Genomic DNA, 22957 nt, shown 5'->3' with positions numbered 1-22957 from the left:
CCTTTGAGCTATGCCCCCAACCCGATTTTCTTTCTTATTTGGAAACAAGGTCTTGTTAGGTTGCTGAAAGCCTCACTACTTGCCGAGGCTGTACTTGAACTTCCATTCTCCTGTCTCAGCCTCCCAAGTACTGGGATTACAATTGTGCACCATCACGCCTGCCACATCGGAGATTTCAACTACGTGGGACCAAGAGCCGAGGCGCATGATACCAGCAGTCCTTGGTCTATGCCCGGCAGTGACCTGAGACTCACACGTGCAGTACTTTCTTGGGTTCTCGTAACACCCTTCCCAAGGCAAGTTCCCCCACTTCATAGAAGAGAAATGCCAGGGCACTAAGAGTTCAAATACACTGCCCAAGGTCAACTATCTGGTAAGTGATTGAGCTGGGTTTCAAACCCAGGTAGTTTGGTTCTAAGACCATGTGCTTAACTATTAATTAAAATGCCAGGGTCTATTGAAAATAAAAATGTGTCAGGAATGAATGATCTTTCCTGTCAACAAGCAGTAGAACGAACCAATCAGGGAACAATAAAATTCAGCTTTGGAAAGTACCTCTTGCTGAAGAATTTCATTCCACAGCACCCTTCCTAAACATTTCTTTTCTTGCTTTCTGGTGGTATTGGGGATGAAACCCAGGGGCGTTCTACCTCCAAGCTACACCCCACCCCTACTTTCTATTCTTTACTTTGAAACAGGGTCTCACTGAGTTGCAAAGGGCCTCACTAAGTAGCTGAGGCTGTCCGTGAACTGCGATCCTCCTGTCTCAGCCTCCCAAATGCTGGGATTACAAGCGTGCGCCACCATACCCAGCCTTCCTAAATATTTTTGAAGAGAAAAAGTTCAAATTTTCTCAGTCAGAGCTTGTTAGAAACCAATCTACAACATTTTATGGGCTGAGAGTGTGGGTTCCAACTGCCTAGCAAGACAAACTGAGGTAAGGCACTTCTCGTTAAGGACAGCCCGGGACCCTCATTTGTCCCCACCCCTGCCTCCACCTGTTGAGTGCCATGGTGACAGTAGCTCCCTGCTGCATCTCCTGGGAAGCTGCCACGGCGGCCTCGGCCAACGAGGCCACTGCCTGGGTGGCCTCTGACGCTTGCGTCGTCTGGATGGTCATCTCACCTCCCTGCAACGTGGCCCAATTTTGTTCCACCTGAGGCAGAAAGAACAAGACAGTAAAAAATCAAAGCCACAAAAGGGTTGTAATTTTTAAAAGTTATTTTTTATAACAAATTGCTATGATTTTGGCCAAAAAATATATACTTTATTTCTTATTTCTTTTTTGGTACTGGGGATTGAACCCAAGGTCATTCCACCCAAGAGCTATCCCCAGCCTTATTTTTTAAAGTGTACTTATATTGGTGCATCGTAATTATGTGTCATGATAAGGCTCAGTGACAGGAATGTACATGCACACAGCACTCGGGGCTTCTTTCTAGATCCCAAGCCACTCCCTCCCCTTCCCTGTACCTGCAATTGAGATTGATATTGGTAATTTCATATGTACGTGGCATTATTTGAACTATTACCTTAATCAAGTTCCCCCTCCTTTATTCCTCCATTGGAGTCTCTCCTTTATCTGGAGATCCCCCTTTAACTGTGTGTGTGTGTGTGTGTGTGTGTGTGTGTGTGTGTGTGTGTGAATGAGGATTGAATTGAACCTAGGGGCGTTCTATCTCTGAACTACACCCCTAGCCTTATTTTATTTTTATTTTGAAACAGGGTCTCACTAGATGGAGGAGAGTCTCACTATTTACTGAGGCTGTGCTCAAACCTGTGATCCTTCTGTCTTAGCCTCCCAAGTACTAGGATTACAAGCACGTACCACCACATCCAGCTCCCTCCCTGCCTCACCCCACACTTTTATTGAGAACTGGAGATTGAACCCAGGGGCATTTTACCTCCAAGGTATACCCCCAGCTCTTTTAACTAATTAGCCAATTAATTAATTTTTGATACTGGAGATGGATCCCAGGGGCATTCTACCTGTGAGCTACACTCGAAACCCTATTTTTTATTCTTTATTTTGAAACAGGGTCTCACTAAGTTGAGGAAGGCCTCACTAAGTAGCCGAGGCTGGCTGTGAACCTGTGATCCTTCTGTCTCAGCCTCCCAAGTATTGGGATTACAAGCACGAGCCACCACATCCAGCTTTATATTTATTCTGCTTATCTAAGGGCATGGGAGGTCCTTCCATCTTCTAAGATCTTCTTCAATTTCTTTCTTTAGTGTGTGTGTGTTATCAGGGATCGAACCCAGAGGCATTCTACCTCTGAGCTATACTCTCAGATCTATTTTTCACTAGGTTGTGAAAGGCCTAAGTTGCTGAGGCTGGCTGGGAACCTGAGATTTTCCTGTCTCAGCCTTCCAAATACTGGGATTATGAGTGCACCCCTGCATGTGGCATCTTTATTGTTTTATAATTGCCATTGTAGCGGTCTTTTACCTCCTTGATTATATTTATTCCTAAGTATGTTTTTAGGGTATTGTAAATGGAACTGTTTTTTGGATTTCTTTTTCAGTGGATTGGTGTATATAGACATGTTAATGATTTTTGTAAGTTGATTTTGTAGCCCCCTACTCTGATAAATCGGTTTTCAGCTCTAGAAGTCTTCTGGTTGATTTTTCTTTGGATTTTCTAAGTATATGATTATGTCATCCATGAACAGATAATTTCATTCTTCTTTCCTATTTGTATTCCTTTAATTTCCTTCTTCTGCCTTATTGTTCTGTCTCGAATTTCAAGTACTCTATTGAAAAAGAGTGGTGAGAGTGAGCTTTCTTGTCTTTTTATTTTGATATAGAGTCTTGCCAAGTTGCTGATTACCTCCTGTCTCAGCCTCCTAAATACTGGGATTACAGGTATGTGCCACTATACCTCGTTAATTAATTAACTAGTTAATTAATTTTAGTACTGCGGATTGAGCCCAGGGGCACTCAACCTCTGAATTATACCCCTAGCCCTTTTTAAATTTATTTTAAAACAGGGTCTTGCTAAGTTGCCAAGGCTGGTCTTAAACCTACAATCTTCCTGTCTTAGCCTCCCAAGTACTGTAATTACAGGCATGTACTATCACACCCACTAATAATATACTTTTAAAGCAGCATGGCCTAAGTCTGTTTATATTTGCATAAATTATAAAAAATGCAACAAAACCATTGAAAATGCTTCCTCGGGGTTGTATGGGAGACAGAAAGCAAGACTTTCTACAGCATCCATCCATACAAACAAATAACACACACATGTATATATCTGTACATATATATATATGTAGTATATGTATGTACTGGGAATTGTACCCAGGGACATTCTACCTCTGAGCTACACCCTCAGCCCTATTTTACTTTGTTTTTGTTTGTTTGTTGTTGTTGTTGTTATACCAGGGATTGAATCCAGAGGCATTCTATCTTTAAGCTATACCCCTAGCTCAGAAACAGAATTTCTCTGGATTTGACCCCTAGCAGCACACACACACACAAAACCCCAAATCAAAAAGCTGGGTGTGGTGGCACATGCCTATAATCCCAGTACTTGAGAGGCTGAGACAGGAGGATTGCAGGTTCTAGGACAGCCTCAGCCATGTAGCTAGACTGTCAGCAATATAGTAAGACCCTGTTTCAAAACAAAACAAAAAATTTAAAAAGGGCCAGGGTATAGTTCAGAGGTACAATGCCCCTGCATTCAATTCCAAGTACCACAAACATTCAAAAATAAAAATAACGAAGCCAGCATGGCGGCGCATACTTGTAACCCAGCATTTGGGAGGCTGAGACAAGAAAATCACAGTTTGTGGACAGCCTCAGCTACTTAATGAGGCCCTGTGCAATTCAGTGAGACCCTGTTTCAAAATAAAGAATAAAAAATAGGCTGGGGGTGTAGCCTGGAGGTAAAATGTCCCTGAGTTCCACATCCCCAGTATTGAAAATAAAAATAAAAAAATAATAAAAAATAAAACTATGTTGCCCAGGCTGGTCTTGATCTTATAAACTCAACTAACCTTCCCCCCTCAGCTTCCTATGTAGTTCAGAATATAGGCATATGCCACCATACCACTAGTGTATATTTTCAAATCAACATACATAGTTTATTCCATTTTTAAAAATTTCTTTCTTTATTCAACTCTAAATGTCTATGTAATTTGTATCTGTCCCTAATTAATTTTAAACTACTTCAAGTGAGATAGTTTCTTTGTAAGTACTTATTTTATTACACACTCTCAGCATACTAGGTGTCCAATTGGTCTTTCTCATAAAAGTATTTATTTATTTATTTTATTTTATTTTATTTTATTTTATTTTATTTTTTGGCGGTACCGGAGATGGAACCCAAGAGTATTTTACCTCTGAGCTACGCCCCCAGAAGGCCTCACTAAGTAGCTGAGGCTGGCCACAAACCTGTGATCCTCCTGTCTCACTTTCCCAAGTTCTGATATTATAAGTGTGCACTACTATGCCCAGCTCATAAAAGTATTAAAGAGATAATCTCTTTTGTTGTATATTCTACAAACTGCTATATTGCAAGTGCTAAATTATAAGTTTCTTATACTTGGGTGTGGGTATGGTGAGCCATGAACTTTCCTTTCTCTTTGTGGTGGTACTGGAGATTAAACCCAGGGCTTTGTACTTTACCACTGAGCCATATCCTCAGCCCCAAGAATTTTAATTGTTACAATGAACATATATAGTATAAGATACCTCTCCAAAGTGTCAGTGCATGACGTTAAAAATGTTTAAATAATACAATGCTACAAATGTGGAGGTTTTTCTTTTGAATCCTCAGTTCTCCCTAATCCATTCAACTTTGTCTAAGTAGATGCAGACAGAACCCTCTTTCTTACCTCTCCATCAGCCACGGCAGAATAATTCACTTGGGCAACAGTGACCGTGGTTGGCAATTCTGAAGCATCAGCCAATGTGGCCACCGTGGCACCTGTACCGACCTAAAGGAAAGCACAGGCAGCGGTGTCAGTGGATGGAACCTTTGGGCTTGCTATTACTTAAGAGTTGAGATGTGCTGGGCCCCAGATTTAGCAAATACCAATTAATATGCCTTATGGTGTGAAATGGGTCACTACACTCATTTATTTATTTATTTATTTATTTATTTATTTATTTATTTATTTATTTATTTTGGTCCTGGGGGTGGAACCCAGAGGGTTTCTACCTCCAGGTTACATTCCCAGACCTACTTTATATTTTATTTGGAAACAGGGTCTCACTAAGTTGCTGAGAGCCTCACTAAGTAGCTGAGGCTGGCTTCGAACCTGTGCGATTCTCCTGTCTCAGCCTTCCAAGCGCTGGAATTACAAGCGTGAGCCACCATGCCCAGCAGAGCCACTACACTCATTTCTCAGGGACTATTATGAGTTTCAGAATTTTCTTTTTCTTTTTTTCTCTTTTGTGGTACTGGGGATTGACCTCAGGGGCATTCTATTTCCAAGCTGCATCCTCCATCTCTATTTTATTTTTATATTAAAACAAGGTCTTGGGAGGCTAAGACAGGAGGATCACAGGTTTGCAGCTAGCCTCAGCAACTTCATGAGGCCCTCTGCAATTTAGCAAGACCCTGTTTCAAAATAAAAAATAAAGCCGGTCTGGGGTGTAGCTCAGAGGTAGAATGTCCCTGAGTTCATGCTAGGTTGATGAGTCTCACTACTTGCTGAGGCTGTCTTTGAACCTGCGATCTAGGCTACCCAAGTACTGAGACTGCAGATGTGCATCACCATGCCTGATTGAGAATTTTATTTCACTCAAATAAAACAGTATTAGAAGAGATATTGTGTTTCACTATCAGCGTTCAGTGCCACTAAACTGATTTCCTACTCTCACCCCTGAACTGTAGAAACTGGCTCCCTGTCAATAACGTGTAATTTTTTTTTTTTTTTTTTTTTTGGTGGTACTGGGGTTCCTGGAAGCCCTTCTACCTCTGGGCTACACTCCCAGACCTATTTTATATTTTTGAAACAGGGTCTCTTACGCCAGCGTGGCTGGCTTTGAACCTGCGCGATCCTCCTGTCTCCGCCTCCCAAGCGCGGGGATTACAAGCGTGCGCCACCACGCCTGGCTAATAACGTGTAATTTTTGACGGTAATTCAGAAGGAATATTCTAGCCACTGACAATGAAAGAAATCACTTCCAAGTGCTTTGTTTTGGAAATGTCCAGGAAAGCTACTCACAGCTCTGAATTAGGTAAGATGCAGTTTAAAATACTGTTCAGGGGTCCACTTCAGGGAGGGAGATCTAGGGGAGCCCAGGAAGCGGTGTGAAGCTCATCAAGATTTGCACAGAACAACCCTCTCCAGCGGGAGGAAGGCCGCCCACTGAGCCGCCCACTGACGGCCCTCAGGTTCACTCACCTGGATGAGGGAGACAGTGCCATCGGGGTTGCTAAAGGTCTGCACTACGGTCTGTGACGGTACGAGATGGGCTATACTGTGCGTGGTGGTGGCCTGTGTTTGTGTTTGCTGGTCTTCAAAGGCATACAAGAGATCCTCCCGCCCATGCTGCTTGTAACAGTTTTTCACTATGGTCCTTAGTGCTTGGGTCCATGAAACCTGTCACCAAAAGACCAGGAAAGCACATTAAGCCACAAAGAACCACTATAGAAAAACCAGCTGTTTATTTATCAGACAAAATCAAACCTCATACAGAATAAACTCTTAGGATTATTTCACAGACTGATTCTGGCACAAAGAATTGAGTACCAAGTGCCGAAGGTTTCCCATTGACCTCCTTCCTGAAGAACGCCCACCTTAGCTTTGGGATTCCAATCCAAGGCCAATGTCATAATGTCTTACAAAACAAAACAAAGCCGGGCGTGGTGGCAGAGACAGGAGGACTGCGCAGGTTTGAAGCCAGCCTCAGCTACTTAGTGAGGCTCTCAGTAACTTAGTGAGACCCTGTTTCCAAATAAAATACAAAATACGTCTAGGAGTGTAGCCCAAAGGTAGAAAGCCTCTGGGTTTCATCCCCGGCACCACAAAAAACAAAACAAAATATTACAATGGTCAAGAAATCAGTAAGTAGCTGAGGCTGTCAGCGAACCATAATCCTCCGGTCTCAGTCTCCTGAATGCTGGGATTACAAGCATGCGCCACCACGCCTGGTTTATTTAAGATTTTTGTAGACTTCTAGGCTAAATAAAAACTGACATGCAGAAAAGGCTAAAGGATGTTATCTGGTTTAATTTTTCTTCTCAAAAGTTTGTTATCAATTGGCAAACTTCCTATCGCTCTAATTCCATATTTATATTTTTCAACAGTGATTCTTGCTAATCAGAAATAAGTACATTTCTAAGTCTTCAAGTGATTAATTCTTTCATTTCAAGTTTGTTTTTCCTACGTACATCAGAATTAAAGTTGCTCCAAAAGATAAATATGGAGACAAAGCATAAATTCACAACCCGTCTTGGTCATTCCTTTAGTGATGGGGTAAGAAATAGGGAGGGCTGTAAGTCAAACAGCATCAAGCTTTTTGTGCAGGAATAAGTCTGAGCAATGCAAATGTTTTTAGATTTTGTGTGTGTGTGTGTTTGGTTCTGGGGATTAAATCTGTGGTATTCTACCTCTGAACTGTATCTCCAGCCCTCTTTTATTTTTGTAGTACTGGGGATAGAACCCAAGGGCATTCTACTTCTGAGCTACACCCTCAGCCCTATTTATTTATTTATTTATTTATTTATTTATTTATTTATTTATTTATTTATGTGGTACTGGGGTTTGAACCCAGGGGCTTTCTACCTCTAAGCTATACCTCCAGCCCTATTTTTTATTCTTTATTTTGAAACAGAGTCTCACAAAGTTGTGGAGTGCCTCATTAAGTAGCTGAAGTTGCCTTCAAACCTGTGATCCTCCTGTCTCAGCCTCCCAAGTACTGGATTACAAGCATACGCCACTATGGAGCATGTTTATGTTTTATTGTGAAACAGTGTCTGACTAAGTTTCTGAGGGCCTTGCTAAGTTGATGGGACTGGCCTCAAACCTGCTCCTGTCTCAGCCTCCCCAAGTCCTGGGATTACAGGCATGAACCACAACACCTAGCTTAGTTTTTTGTTATGAAACAGGGTCTCACCAAGTTGCTAAGGCCTTTGCTAAGCTGTTGAGGCTGGCCTTGAACCTATTATCTTCCAGGCTCAGTCTCCCAAATCCTGGGATTACAGGTGTATGCCACCATGCTAGCCGGGTTTCAGATTTCTTAGCATAAGAAGCAGAAATGACAAAGGTTGAGGTGATTGACCCAGAGTGAAAAAGTGGCAGCAGCTCAGGCCAGACGGTCCTCACCCTTTGCTTCTGCTCTTCTGTGCGGACGTCACTCCTGACGTTTGCCCAGGGGATGTCTTCAGGCCACCAGATTGGTTTGCAGCTTTCTTTCCCCCAGCCTGGCTTTCCCCGACCTGTGGAGTACTTGAGCATCTCTGGGATAAATGCTCGAAGCTGAGCCTGGAAGAGAAGAGCGAAGTCGTCAGGACTCATGAAAGACACCCAGGATGTGCTTATGTCCCTACCATATTTCAAGGTTATAAACACACACCTTCCTGCAGGGCCTCAGAGAACTCCCAGAGTGACTACTGAGCACCCATTGTTTTCTACAAGTTACGATTGCTCCAAGGCACCATAAGCTATAGTTTGTAGACTAGTTCCTAAAAGACAAGAGTATCTGCCTTCAAGTTTGATTTCTGCCTCTTATGAAGTCAATGGCACTTAAGTTCTTTCCCTTGTATAGTTTTCCTGCACTTAAGGTCCAAGTCAAGGTGTTTTCAATGTTGTTCTGGAGGCAGTGATCCTGCAATTAGCTAAGAGAGGAATAAGAGGTGAGGAGCAAGTCAAATCATTATTGTGGATTCTCATCTGTATCTGCAAAACCCCAGAGAATCAAATAAAAAAAAAAACCACTACAACAATAAGAGAATTCAGTAAGGTGGATGATTATAAAAACATAAAAATAAAGTCTTTCCACTTAATAAAAGGGAAAAAGAGCCCTAAAGCTTTTCTAGAAACTTCCTAGTAAATGAGGCTACTGTCTGTGAGTCTCATCTATAGATTTAGTGAAACTTCTGTGGTTTGGAATTGTAGAATTCATTCAGATTTTTTTCTGCTGCTGCGGATTGAACCCAGGACCTTGTACATTATAGGCAAGGGTTCTACCACTGAGCCACACTCCAGCCACACTTAGATTTATTTTATAAATCAAATCCACCAAACAAGTTTTGTTATCTTTTTGTAGTGATGATTGAACTCAAAGGCATTCTACCTCTGAGTTACACCTCCAGCCTATTTTAAAAACAGGTCCCCCTAGGTTGATGAGAGTCTCACTACTTGCTGAGACTGCCCTCAAAGCTGTGATCCTACTATCTCAGCCTTCTAAGTTCTGGGATTACAGGTATGGGCCACCACACTCTTGGTAAATTGTTGAGGCTGGCCTCAAACTTGTGATTCTCCCATCTCATCCTCCCAAGAACCAGTTTTACAGGCATGTGTCACTATGAATGGCTCCAAATAGGTTTTAAACTATTTGTCAATCGGGTGGGTATCATGGCACACACTTGTAATCCCAGTACTTGGGAGGCTGAGACAGGAAGATCATATGTTCCCGGCTAGCCTCAGCAATTTAGTGAGACTCTCAACAATTTAGTGAGACCCTGTTTCCAAATAAAAAATAAAATAGGTCTGGGGAGGGTTAGCCCAGAGGTAAAAGGTCCCTGAGTTCCACCCCCAGTACCACATACACACACAAACACAAAACATCCAAGAGTTAACTGCCATTCTTTATTTCTTGGCGGAGTAACTATACTTTGTATATGAATTGGGGAGGAAGGGATCTACTTTATGACTGTTGTTCATTGCTAATAATAATTTTTGGCAATAAAAGCAGTTCATCCAGTTACAATCTTAGAACTTCTCCCAACCCCGCCCCCTTTATTTTGCAGTATTAGGGATGGGACCTAGGGGCATTCTACCTCCGAGCTACACCCCCAGCCCTATTTTTTACTCTATATTTTGAAACAGGGTCTCACTGAGTTGCTAAGGGCCTCACTAAATAGCTGAGGCTGTCTGAGAACCCGGATCCTCCTGGCTCAGCCTCCCGAATGCTGGGATCACAACCGTGCGCCACCACGCCCAGCTCCAGACCTCCCTTCCTATGAGGTGGTCAGCAATGCAGAGACACAACTCCTGCATATGCCAAGATGCCTGCACCGCCTTTCAGAGCAAAACCAGAGAGGACATTCTGAAGGAGTCAGACTCAAGAACCTGACCACAGCCACATGGCAGAAAGACAAAAAAGGGAACACTTAAGTAGCAGTGAGAGAGGAGTAGGGCAACATTGTAGTTTTGAAGATCTTATACAATTATCAGGTATGTTTTTAAAATTCTTTTTATAATGAACAGGATGTATTATTTTGCCAAAAGATAATAGAAATTGTTACATAACAGGGAGCGGGCTACAAACCCAAGTCAGCGGTTACCTAATAAAGGCAGGTCTGGTGGCAGAACCCGCACTGTCAGTCCCTCTGCCCAGCCTGACACTTCCCCGCAGTCCCTTCCGGACAGTCTCCTGCCTCCAGGATATGATATAATACACTCCATATATATTTGGCCCTGCGGGATCAAGCATCAGGCTAATAGCCACATATCCATTTGCAAGCCCATGCTATCAGCTGCTCATGAGATCATTCCTCCAGTTATTTTAAGAAAGTACATCTCAAAGTCATTTTTCACTTTATCCTGATTTCTTGGAAGTATCTTTTTTAGCCTCAGATATACAGTACATAAAAAGGTTTAATCCTCACACACAATAATTTACATTTTTCCATGTAAAAGACAGGAGCTTCCTCAAATGTATAAATTAAATAAACTGATACCACAGATTTTTAATGTTCCTCTATATCTTAATCCCATTAATAGTCTTGATAAAGGTTGAGTTCTTTATATCCATACATAGCAGAGTCTGGAGAAAATGAACCGAGAAGGCTCTCTTTAAATTAACAAAATAGCTGGGCGTGGTGGCGCATGCTTGTAATCCCTGTGCTTGGGAGACAGAGACAGGAGGATCGCGCAGGTTTGAAGCCAGCCTTGCTGGCTTAAGAGACCCTGTTTCCAAATTAAAAAAAAAAAAAAAATATATATATATATATATATAATAATGATAAATAAAAATAAAAATAAAATAAAATAAATTAACAAAATACAGCTGGGCGTGGTGGCGCACACTTGTAATTCCAGCATTTGGGAGGCTGAGACCAGAGGATCGCAGTTCGCGGATAGTCTCAGCTACTTAGTGAGGCCCTCTGCAACTCAGTGAGACCCGGTTTCAAAAAATAAAGAATAAAAATAGGGCAGCGGGTGTAGCTCGAGGTCGAATGCCCCAGGGTTCCATCCCCAGACCCTCCCCCCCCCAAAAAAAAGCTGTAATGTATGCAAAAACATTCATCCTTACTTTTTCCAAGATGGGTAAAATAGAAAACTGCAGAAGCAGAAGAATGATTTATATAGATCTGTGTGAACAAGATTGCTAATGAAAAATAAAGAATGCTAGAACCAAGGGCTTGGGATGTGGCTCAGTGGCTGAGCACTTTCTCAGCATGTGGAGGCCCTTGGTTCAATCTCACTACCAGAAAGGAAGAGAAGGGAGGGGAGGGGAGGGGAAGGGAAGGAAGGGAGGGAAGGAAAGGAAGGGGAGTAGAGGGAAGGGAAAAAGAAGGGGAAGGAAGGGAAAAGAAGGAAGTAAGGGAAGGAAGAGAAGGAAGGGAGGAACTGGGGGGGAGGAAAAGGAAAAAGGGAAGGGAGGGGAAGGGTAAAGAAAGGGAAGGGAAGGGAAGGGAAGGGAGGGGAGGGAAGAGAAAAGGAAGGGAGTTAGGCGTGGTGGCGCATGCTTGTAATCCCCCGCGCTTGGGAGGCGGAGACAGGAGGATCGCGCAGGTTCGAAATAAAAAGTATAAAAATAGGTCTGGGAGTGTAGCCCAGAGGTAGAAGGGTTTCCAGGAACCCCAGTACCACAAAAAGAAGGAAGGAAGGGAAGGAAGGGAGGGAAGAGAGCATCCTCAGACAGAAACCTCAGCAACACAATGAACCTACAGTGAACTCAGCTGATGACACAGCTCAAATTCAGAGCTAGAGCCTCACTTTTAAAAGGTAACCTCCCAGTGTGAAAACCTTGTCTCCATATTTAGAGGTAAAAACATTTTTTAGTATAGAATCTCATTTTCAAGTCTACACATTTTGAGGATGAAGAGTTCTTTCTCTGGTAGTACTAGGGATTAAACTCAGGGGCATCTACTGCTGGCCACACTTCAGCTCCTTTGAGACTCAGCATCCCTAGTCATTAGGGTGACAGGCATGTGTCACCACACCTGGAGGATTCTTCTACCTCCCACCCATACTGGGGATCGAACCTGGGCACATTCTATCTCTGAGCTACACCCCCAGCCCCGTTTTTTATTCTGTATTTTGAAACAGGGTCTCACTGAGTTGCAGAGGGCCTCAATAAGTAGCTGAGGCTGGCCACGAACCTGTAATTTTCCTGTCTCAACCTCCCAGGTACTGGGATTACAAGTTTGGGCCACCACGCCTAGCTGGATTCTTTTACTTTTAAATGTATAGAGATAGCCAAGTTTGGTGGCCCATGCTGGTAACCCCAGTACTTGGGAGGCTGAGATAAAAGGATTGTAGGTTTGAGGACAGCCTCAGCAAATAGTGAGAGTCTCATTAACTTATAGAATATATTTTTATACAGCTTGTTTTTATTCATTCAACATGATGTCTATAAAATCCACACAATTTTACATTTAAGCAATTTATTTTAGTGCTATGTAGTTACATTAGTCCAGTTTCTGTTAGCAAGACTCTGTTTCAAAATTAAAATAAGGCTGGAGGTGTAAGCTCGGAGGTAGAAAGCCCTTAGGTCAATCTCCAGTGCCATAGATAAATGAATGAATGAATGAATAAATAAATGCAGAGATAATCTGACTTTATTGAAAAAGATAATTTTCTACCAGACTTGTGTGTGTGTGTGTGGTACTGGGGATGAAAAACAGGGGCATTCTACCTCTGAGCTACACCCCCAGCCCTATTTTATTCTTTTATTTTGAAGCAGGGTGTCACTAAGTAGCTGAGGCAGCCGAGAACCTGCTATTCTCCTGTCTCAGCCTTCCAAGTACTGGGATCACAGTGTGCGCCACCATGACTGGCTTAACAGACTTTTTTTTTCTTTTTTGCTATACTGGGATGGAACCCAGGGGTATTCTATCTCTAGGCTACACTCCCAGACCTATTTTATACTTTATTTGGAAACAGGGTATCGCTAAGTTGCTGAGAGCCTCACTAAGTAGCTGAGGCTGGCTTTGAACCTGTGCAACCCTCCTGTCTCAGCCTCCCAAGTGCTGGGATGACAAGTGTGCGTCACCACGCCCAGTTTACCAGGCTATTTTTATGGTGTCCCAAGTAAATACTGCTAAAGCTAAATAAACTTTTTTTTTTTTTTTTTTTGCGGTACTAGGGGTGGAACCCAGGAGCATTCTACCTCTGAGCAATACCCCCAGCCCTATATTTTATTCTTTTTTTTTTTTTTTTTTTTTGCAGGTCTGGGGATAGAACCCAGGGGCATTTGACCTCTGAGCTACACCCCCTGCCCTATTTTTTATTCTTTATTTTGAAACCAGGTCTCACTGAGTTGCAAAGGGCCTCACTAAGTAGCTGAGGCTGTCCATAAACTGTGATCCTCCAGTCTTAGCCTCCAAAATGCTGGGATTACAAGCCTGCGCCACCACGCCTGGCTTATTTTTTATTCTTTATTTTGAAACAGTTTCACTGAGTTGCAAAGGGCCTCACTATGTAGGAGCTGAGGCTGTCCTGGAACTGTGATCCTCCAGTCTCAGCCTCCCAAATGCAGGAATTACAAGTATGCACCACCACACCCAGTTTAAAGAAACCATTATAAGGTAAAAATTAACTGTCCAGTAGAGAAAGAGTTAAAATGACTCCTTTCTAGAATTCATCAGTGTGTCCTCATTGCTAGTTGGATTAATTACTGGTGTTACAGTTTTGGAAACCAAAGCTCCCAATGTGCTTGTTAAGGAAGGTTTGTCTCGAATCCACAGGGAGTCAATCAGCAAGACCAGTGTGAGCTGCCCTTTAATTGGGCGGGAATAAGCTTTCTTGGGTTCTGTGTAGGCCTAGGCCTACAGTACTCCCCCCCCACCCCCGTATGGTCTGTAAACCCAGCCTAAACCAGGAAGACTAGAAAATATTACTCCTATGAGAGAACAATCATAAAAGAAAAAATATTAAATCCATGTCTCTGGCAATCAAAAGTAAAGATTATGCAAAAACACATAGCTGGTTTTATTTTTGTTTACTTATTTTGGGTACTGGGAATTGTACCCAGGAACACTTTACCTCTGAGCTATACCCTCAGCCCTATTTATTTTTGTGGCACTGGGGATTGAACCCAGAGGCATTCTACCTCTGAGCTACAACCCTAGCCCTATCTTATTTTGAAATGAGGTCTGGCTAAGTTGTGAAGGGCCTTGCTAAATTGTTGAGGCTGGTCTTGATCCTGCCATCCTCCTGTCTCAGCCTCCCAAGTGTTAAGATTATAGGAATATGCCCCCACACCAGCTTATGTTTTATTTTAAAACAGGGTCTTTTAAGTTGTTGAGGGGCTGGTTCCTGAGGTTGTCCTTGAACCTGTGATCATTCTGTCTCAGCATCCCAAGTACTGGCATTAAAGGCATATACCACCATGCCTGGCTCAACTGGTTTTAAAAAAAATGATTTTTAGCCGTGCGTAGTGGCGCACGCTTGTAATCCCACATTCGGGAGGCTGAGACAGGAGGATCACGCAGGTTCGAAGCCAGCCCCAGCTGGTTTGAGAGACCCTGTTTCCAAATAAATTATAAAATACGTCTGGGAGTGTAGCCCGGAGGTAGAAGGGTTCCATCCCCAGTACCACCAAAAAATAAAAAATAAAAATAAATAAATAAATAATAAATGATTTTCTATCTCGGCATGGTTCCATACTCTTGTAATCCCAGGATTTGAGAGGCTGAGACAGGAGGATCACAGGTTCATAGCCAGCCTCAGCTACTGAGTGAGGCCCTCTGCAACTTAGTAAAACCATGTTTCACAATGAAGTATAAAAAATGGAGTTGTAGTTCAAAGGTAGAATGCCTCTGGGTTTAATCCCTAGTTCTGCAAAATCTATAAAATAAAATAATAAATAAATATTTTCTAAAGCTTGAAAAAGCCCAGTCAAGGGGCTGGAGGCACTGCTCAGTACTCACCCAGCATGTCCAAGGCCCTGGTTTCCACCCTTGGCACATACCCCAAAACCTTAATCCAATCAAAATGAAATGATAATCCTTGCTATGCTAGATTTTGGGGGGGGGAACATTCTACCTCTGAGCTACACCCCTAGCCCTATTTTTGATTCTTTGATTCTTTATTTTGAAACAGGGTCTCACTGAGCTGCAAAGCCCTTACTAAGTAGCTGAAGCTGGCTATGAACCGTGACCCTCCTGTCTCAGCCTCCCGAATGCGGGATGACAAGCCTGCGCCACCTCGCCTGGCATAACTGAATTTCTAAGTGAAAGATTTCAAGGCCGGGCGTGGTGGCGCACGCTTGTCACCCCAGCACTCGGGAGGCTGAGACAGGAGGGTCTCCGTTTGCGGACAGCCTCAGCTACTCAGTGAGGCCCTCTGCAACTCAGTGAGACCCTGTTTCCAAATAAAGAATAAAAAATAAGATTGGGGTATAGAATGCCCCTGGGTTCTATCCCCAGTATGTACGTACGTACATACATACAATTATATGGCTGATAGACCCTTAAAATGAACGATTAAAGGCATTAGGGAGCTAAAGCAAATGATTTCTTTGCTCACTCTCTGAACTTACTTGTATTACTGAGCTATACCCCCAGCCCTATTTTTTATTCTTTACTTTGAAACAGGGTCTCACTAAATTGTGGGGGGCCTGAATAAGTAGCTAGGCTGGCTGTGAACCTGTGATCCTCTGGTCTCAGCCTTCCAAGTATTGGGACTACAAGCATGCGCATGACACGCAGCTAAATCTCATTTCTTAAAAAAAAAAATTCCCATAGAAAACATGGGAAGAGCCAGTTTGGAAAGAAAGAGAGGTAAAACTTCAAATGAATGAATTCAGAGGTCAACTAATGGAAGCACTCATTTAAGACTTCTGATTCATTCCACGACAAAATGTGTCTAATCTTACACCCCATCTACCTTCAAACACTCTCGTAATCAAATGCTCTTTTGTCGTTGGTGGTGGTGCTGAGAATTGAACCCAGGGGGATTCTACCTCCAAGCTACACACTCAGCCCTATTTCCTTTTGTATTTTGAAACGGGGTCTAAGGTGAGGAGGGCCTTGCTAAGTTGCTGGGGCTGGTTTCAAACTTGGAATCTTTCTGTCTCAGCCCCTCGAGTACTGGAATTATAGGTGTGTACCACTCAAAATGCTCTTAAAGTCCTACGTTCTCTTTAAAGAATTTTCAGATGGGTTAGTTTCTGTTAGTATGCTGGCTGTACTATTTTATACAACAACACAAAATGGCAGTGATGAAGGCACAGGCCTTCTTCCATGCCATCATCCTCCCCCAGGCCAGCCTACTGTCCAGAGGCATCAGACTGATGAACATCCTTCCTGATAGGCCAGATTCTATGCATTTACATTAATATATTCTGGAAAAGGTAGTTTTATGTGATTAAAGTAAAACACGAATACCATATTGTACACATTTTATAACTTGTTTTTTTCCACTCAAAATTTTGTCATAGAGCCGGGCGTGGTGGCGCACACTTGTAATCCCCCCGCTTGGGAGGAAGAGACAGGAGGATCATGCAGGTTCGAAGCCAGTCTCAGCTGGCTTAAGAGACCGTTTCCAAATAAAAAATATAAAATACGTCTGGCAGTGTAGCCCGGAGGTAGAAGGCCCCTGGGTTCCATCCCCAGCACCAAAAAAAAAAAAAAAAAAAAAAGTCATAGAGCTCTTCTTCTTCTTTTTTTTTTGGGGGGGGGATGAAACCCAGGGGCATTCGACCTCCAAGCTATACGCCCTACCCTATTTTTTATACTTTATTTTGAAACAGGGTCTCATTAAGTTGCAGAGGGCCTCACTAAGTACCTGAGGCTGTCCACAAACTGCCATCCTCCCGTCTCAGCCTCCCGAGCACTGGGATTATAAGTGTGCGCCACCATTCCCGGCATAGAGCTCTTCTTCTAGAAGCATAACTATAATATTTTTTTTCCTAACAGTTACCTAGTGTCCATGGTATAGGCTTTCCATTTTATTTAACCGTTCCCCTCTTAATAAGCCTTTAGGCTGTTTATGGTTTTACTCTTACAGTGTGTGTACTGTTCTGTTGCATCATTACTCCAAGGGACAGTAAAGCGACACACTGCCCCAGAGAGAGCAGGAGGAGGGCAGCAAGTTCAGGAGGGCAGAGGGAAGGGAGAAGGGAAAGGGGAGTGGACTTTAGCCAGTGATACCCGACAGGCAGGTCTTTTCAGAGATGATGATTCTTCTTTTTTTTTGTGGTACTGGGGTTCCTGGAAACCCTTCTACCTCCGGGCTACACTCGCAGACCCATTTTTATATTTTTATTTGGAAACAGGGTCTCTAAAGCAGCAGCAAGGCTGGCTTCGAACCTGTGCAATCCTCCTGTCTCCGCCTCCCAAGCGCGGGGATTACAAACGTGCACCACAATGCCTGGCCAGAGATGATTCTTCTATAATACAATCTTTGCCTGAATCATTCATATATAGATATGAATATTCACACACACACACACACACACACACACACACACGCCATAGAAGCGATTCCTTCATTGATCCTTACTCTTCCTCTAGACTACTTCCCTGATGCCACTAAAGTTTCTCTCCCATTATCTAAAGTCCCTCTGGTATCCCGATTACTCCCTACCTTCTTCATATTAAAGAAAACATATGACCCTTCACTTCTGTGACTGGCTCATCTCACTTAATATATTGTTCTCCAGGTCCATCCATTTTCCTGCAATTTTGTCCTTTTTTATTGCTGAGTAGAATTCCATTTGTATATAACCCACAATTTGATAATCCATTTATCTGCTGATGGTCTTCTAGGCTGGTTCCATAATTTGGCCATTCTGAACTGTGCCACGAACATGAGTATGCATATATTGCTGTAGTTATCTGATTTCAGTCCCTTGGAAAGATACTCAGGAGTGGTACAGCTGGTCTGAATTTAGAACCGAATACAATTCCCAACAAGATTTGTGATCACCAAAGAACAAAAGATCCTTAGGACTCAAGTGTGGTAAAGAGCAGAACTGATTTCCATTAGCATTACCATACTATTGTCTCTTCAGGAAGCCATGCAATTCTCTAAACTGGAGGCACAGTCTAGGAATCAGCACTCCTGACGTCACCTGGGAGCTCACTGGAAATGCAGAATCCTAGGCCCACTGCACACCCACTGACCCACAGTCTGCACCTGACAAGACTCTTGGGCAATTTCTACACTGACATCGAGAAGCACTAATTCAGTCTATTCTCTAGTTCTAGAAAATCCTAGAAAAATTTGTTGACCTAACTTTCAAAATCTCTAAAAAAGGTGACTTTATTATTTCATTGTAGGTGAATTCTGGGGTTGCAGAACCTACCCCAAACTATTGGTTTCTTCTGCTCAGCTTTATCTCAACCTCATTCTCATCATGCAGAGTGACTAGAAAGATAGGGTATATGGGCTGAGTTCCAGCCACTATTCTTTTTTTTCTTCCCCCTTTCAGTACTAGGGACTAAACTCAGGGGCATTCTACCTCCAAGATATACCCCCAGCCCTATTTTTTATTCATTATTTTGAAACAGGGTCTTACATAAATTGCAGAGGGCTCCACTAAATAGCTGAGGCTGGCTCTGACCCTGTGATCCTCCTGTCTCAGCCTCCCAAGTCCTGAGATTACAAGAGTGCACCATCACGCCCGGCTTTATGTTTGTTATTTTGAAACAGGTCTTGCTTTGTTGCTAGGGCTTATCTTGAACCTGTGGTCTTCCTGTCTCAGCTTCCGAAGTACTTCGATTACAGGCAAATATTACCACACCTGGTTCCAGCCATGATTCTCTCTCTTTTTTTTTTTTTGGTGTGTGTGTGTGGTGGTACTGGGGTTCCTGGAAGCCTTTCTACCTCTGGGCTACGCTCCCAGACCTATTTTATACTTTTTTATTTGGAAACAGGGTCTCTTAAGCCAGCGTGCTGGCTTCGAACCTGCGTGATCCTCCTGTCTCCGCCTCCCAAGAGCGGGGATTACAAGCGTGCGCCACCATGCCGGCTCCATGATTCTTAAAGATGCCTGAAGTTTTCATTTTATCACAAAAATACTACAGCTGTGTGTGTGTGTGTGTGTGTGAGAGAGAGAGAGAGAGAGAGAGAGAGACAGACAGACAGACAGACAGACAGACAGACAGAGGAGAACATAAAAAAAAACTATCAGGATCAAGATATATTTATAACATAAAATAGTAAAAACAAAACAAAGCCAGGCACAGTGGTGCATGCCTGTAAACACAGTGCTGGAGAGGCTAAGACAGGAGGATAACAGGTTCACAGCCAGCCTTGGAAACTCAACACAAGTGCTCAGCAACAAAGCAATACCATTTCAAAAAACTAAAAAATAAAATAGAATACCCCTGGGCTCAATCGCCAGCACCACATATATCCACACACAACAATAAAATTAAAGGCTGGGACAAAAGGATTATATGTTCAGCAACAACCTCAGCAAGTAGTGAGACTCTCATGAGCCTAGACAGACCCTATTTCAAAATAAAAATAAAATTGGACAGGATGTGTAGTTCAGAGGTAGAATGTTTCCCAGTGCCAAAGGAAAAAAATAATTGCTGGGAGTGATTGCACACGCTTGTAATCGGAATACTTGAGAGGCTGAGACAGGAGGATCGCAGGTTCACAGCCAGCCTCAGCTACTTAGTGAGGCACTCCATAACTTAGTGAGACTCTGTTTCAAAGTTAAAAATAAAAAATAGGGCTGGAGGTATAGCTCAGAAGTAGAATGCCCCGGGTTCAACCCCTAGTTCCGCAAAAAAAAAAAAAAAAAGAATGAAAATAAGAAAATTGGGCTGAGGGTATAACTTGGATGTAGATGCCTCTGGGTATAATCCCCAGTTCCAAAACAAAACAAAACCCACAAAAAATAACCCCTCAAAAGATATAAAAAATAATGACCTAATCCCCTGAAATTGCAGTGCATAAATGCTATTTCTAGGGTTTTTTTGGTGTGTGTGCGTGTGTGTGTGTGTGTGTGTGTGTGTGTGTGTGTGTGTGTGTGATACCGGGATGGTACCCAGGGGCATTCTACCTCCGGGCGACACCCCCAGCTCTATTTTTTTTTTATTCTTTCTAATTTTGAAACAGGGTCTCACTCAGTTGCGAAGGGCCTTGCTTAGTAGCTGAGGCTGTCTGTGAACTGCGATCCTTAGTACTCAGCCTCCCAAATGCTGTGATTACAAGCGTGTACCAACACACCCAGCCCTATTTCTAGTTCTGTAACTTTATGTACCACAAGTATTATTCTACTGCAATAGAGAGTAAATCATTTGTGGTATCTGACAGTTCAGTGAGTATTAAACTCCTAGTCTTTTGTGGGGTCCTTCCATGTAATTACTAAATGCCACTCTTATAATTTAGCCAATTACATTGCTTCCTATTGTACACAATGCTGTGATAAACAGAGAACGTGCATATTTGCTTAATCAAAGGGCACTATGCTAGAAAGTGTACCAGATTACATTTCTATTGGCAGTGTACTGAAGTTCTTGTTCCCCTATATACTTGTCTATCTAGGGTTGGTTTGAAATAAAACGCTTGAGCCAGGCCTGGTGGCACACACTTGTAATCCCAGTACTTGGGAGGTTGAAATAGGTGGATCACGGGTTCAAAGCCAGACTCAGGAATATAGTGAGATCGTGTTTCCAAAGAAAAAACATAGGGCTGGGGGTGTAGCTCAGAGGTAGAATGTAAAGAACAAAAACAGAGTCATTGCTTTCAAATTCTAGCTGGAGAGACAGACCATAAACATGTATAAAGTTAGTAAATGAGTTCAGGTAGGGATAGTGCTTCCAGTGAGGATAGGAAGAGGGACCAGCAGGAGGCTGCTAAGTGGCAGCCAGTGAGGGAAGAACATGGCATCATGGAGACTGAGAGCAGCTTGGGCTGCCACCCAGGAAGAGCGAGCACTTTCCTTGCATGCACAGGCCCCGGGTCCAATCTCCAGCACTAAAAAGGAAGAAGTAGGCAGAGCGTGTAGCTCAGTGGTAGACACTTGCCTAACATGCACTGAGTTTAATTCCTGGTACTAAAAAAAATAAAACAAAATAAGTTTTTTGAAAAAAAAAAAACATTTTTAAAAAGGACAGTATTTGGGAGGCTGAGCCAGGAGGATTGCAGGTTTGTGGACAGCCTCAGAACTTAGTGAGGCTCTCAGCAACTTAGTAAGACCCTGTCTCCAAATAAAAAATAAGGGTACAGCCCAGAGTAGAAGGCCCCTAGATTCCATTCCCAGTACCACAGAAGGAAGGAAGGAAGGAAGGAAGGAAGGAAGGAAGGATGGATGGAAGGAAAAACCAGGCATGGTGGGGCATGCTTTTAATACTAGTACTTGGGAGGCTGAGACAGGAGGATCGCAGGTTCAAAGCCAACCTTGACAACTTAGCAAGGCTCTCAGCAACTGAATAAGACCTTATTTCCAAATAAGAAATAAAATCAGGATAGGGGTTTAGCCCAGAGGTAGAATGCCTGTGGATTCCATCTCCAGTCCCCCACATACAAAAAATAAAAAAGTACTCAACTGAGTTAAATACTGCTGAAAAGCCGGGCGTGGTGGCACACACTTGTAATCCCCGTGCTTGGGAGGCTGAGACAGGAGGATCGCACAGGTTCAAAGCCAACCTCAGCTACTTAGTGAGACCCTGTTTCCAAATAAAGTATAAAATAGGTCTGGGAGTGTAGCCCAGAGGTAGAAAAAGGCCCCGGGTTCTACCTCCGGTACGACCAAAAAAAAAAAAAAAAAATTACTGCTGAAGAATGAGTTAGATGAGAAAACCAACACCTACATCTATCACGATAAGAATACATTAATAAAGAAATAAGGAGAGGAAATGTTATAAAATGGTGATCTTAACTAAAAAAAAAAGAGAATTTCAGAAAAATTAATGAAATATGGTGATCTTCCACGCAAAGCCCGTTTTGACTTTCCTTCTCAGAGGAAGAAGGAATGAGTGGCTCAAGGGAGTCCTAAGTTTTTGGTTTGTTTGTCTGTTTGCAGTAGTGGAGACTGAATTCAGGGTTTCATGCTTCTGGGCTGGCCTGGAACTTGGGATCCTGCCTCAGTCTCCAGAGTGACTGGGATCATAGGCATGTGCCACTGTGTCAGGTAGTATGTATGTATGTATGTATGTATGTATGTATGTATGTACTGATACCAGGGATTAAACCCAGGGGCATTCTATCTCCAAGCTAAACCCCCAGCCCTATTTTTTATTCTTTATTTTGAAACAAGGTCTCACTACGTTATGTATGTCCCACTAAGTAGCTGAGGCCAGCCTCAAACCTGTGATCCTCCTGTCTCAGCCTGTCAAGTACTGGGATGCCAAGCATGAGCCATCGTGCCTGGCTTTGCGGGGGAGTTTTATGTTCTTATTCTTTGGAGAGGAGAACTTCACTTGCCATAACTTGGTGATATTCAGAGTTTACATGGAAAGAAGAGTAGCTCAGCCCAAGAGCCTAAACTTATCCTACTTGACTGTGACTCGGCAGTCCTAACATTCTCACATTCTCCTGTTCAAATCAGAAGCCAAAGGTTTCTTGATCCCCCTCCAGGCCCCAGTGAGAGGGAAGACGCCAACAGAAGGAGGCGACCGCGTGCTGCCCTCGGCTGGGCTCCCTCT

General features: G+C 43.0%; 1 protein-coding gene across 1 annotated transcript in view; it reads right to left on the bottom strand.

The window, feature by feature from the left end:
* Positions 1–22957, bottom strand: part of NRF1 (nuclear respiratory factor 1) — a gene marked incomplete at both ends in the record, with an annotated part of 103435 nt that overhangs the window by 50255 nt on the left and 30223 nt on the right. The window contains 4 exon segments of the mRNA XM_080702021.1: positions 999–1156; positions 4842–4943; positions 6360–6557; positions 8283–8441. Of these exon segments, the coding sequence (XP_080558147.1) occupies positions 999–1156; positions 4842–4943; positions 6360–6557; positions 8283–8441 (617 nt within the window).

Source organism: Muscardinus avellanarius (genome assembly GCF_963383645.1).
Source record: "Muscardinus avellanarius genome assembly, chromosome: 9".
Taxonomy (NCBI): Eukaryota; Metazoa; Chordata; class Mammalia; order Rodentia; family Gliridae; genus Muscardinus; species Muscardinus avellanarius.
This window is presented reverse-complemented; position numbering and strand designations above follow the sequence as displayed.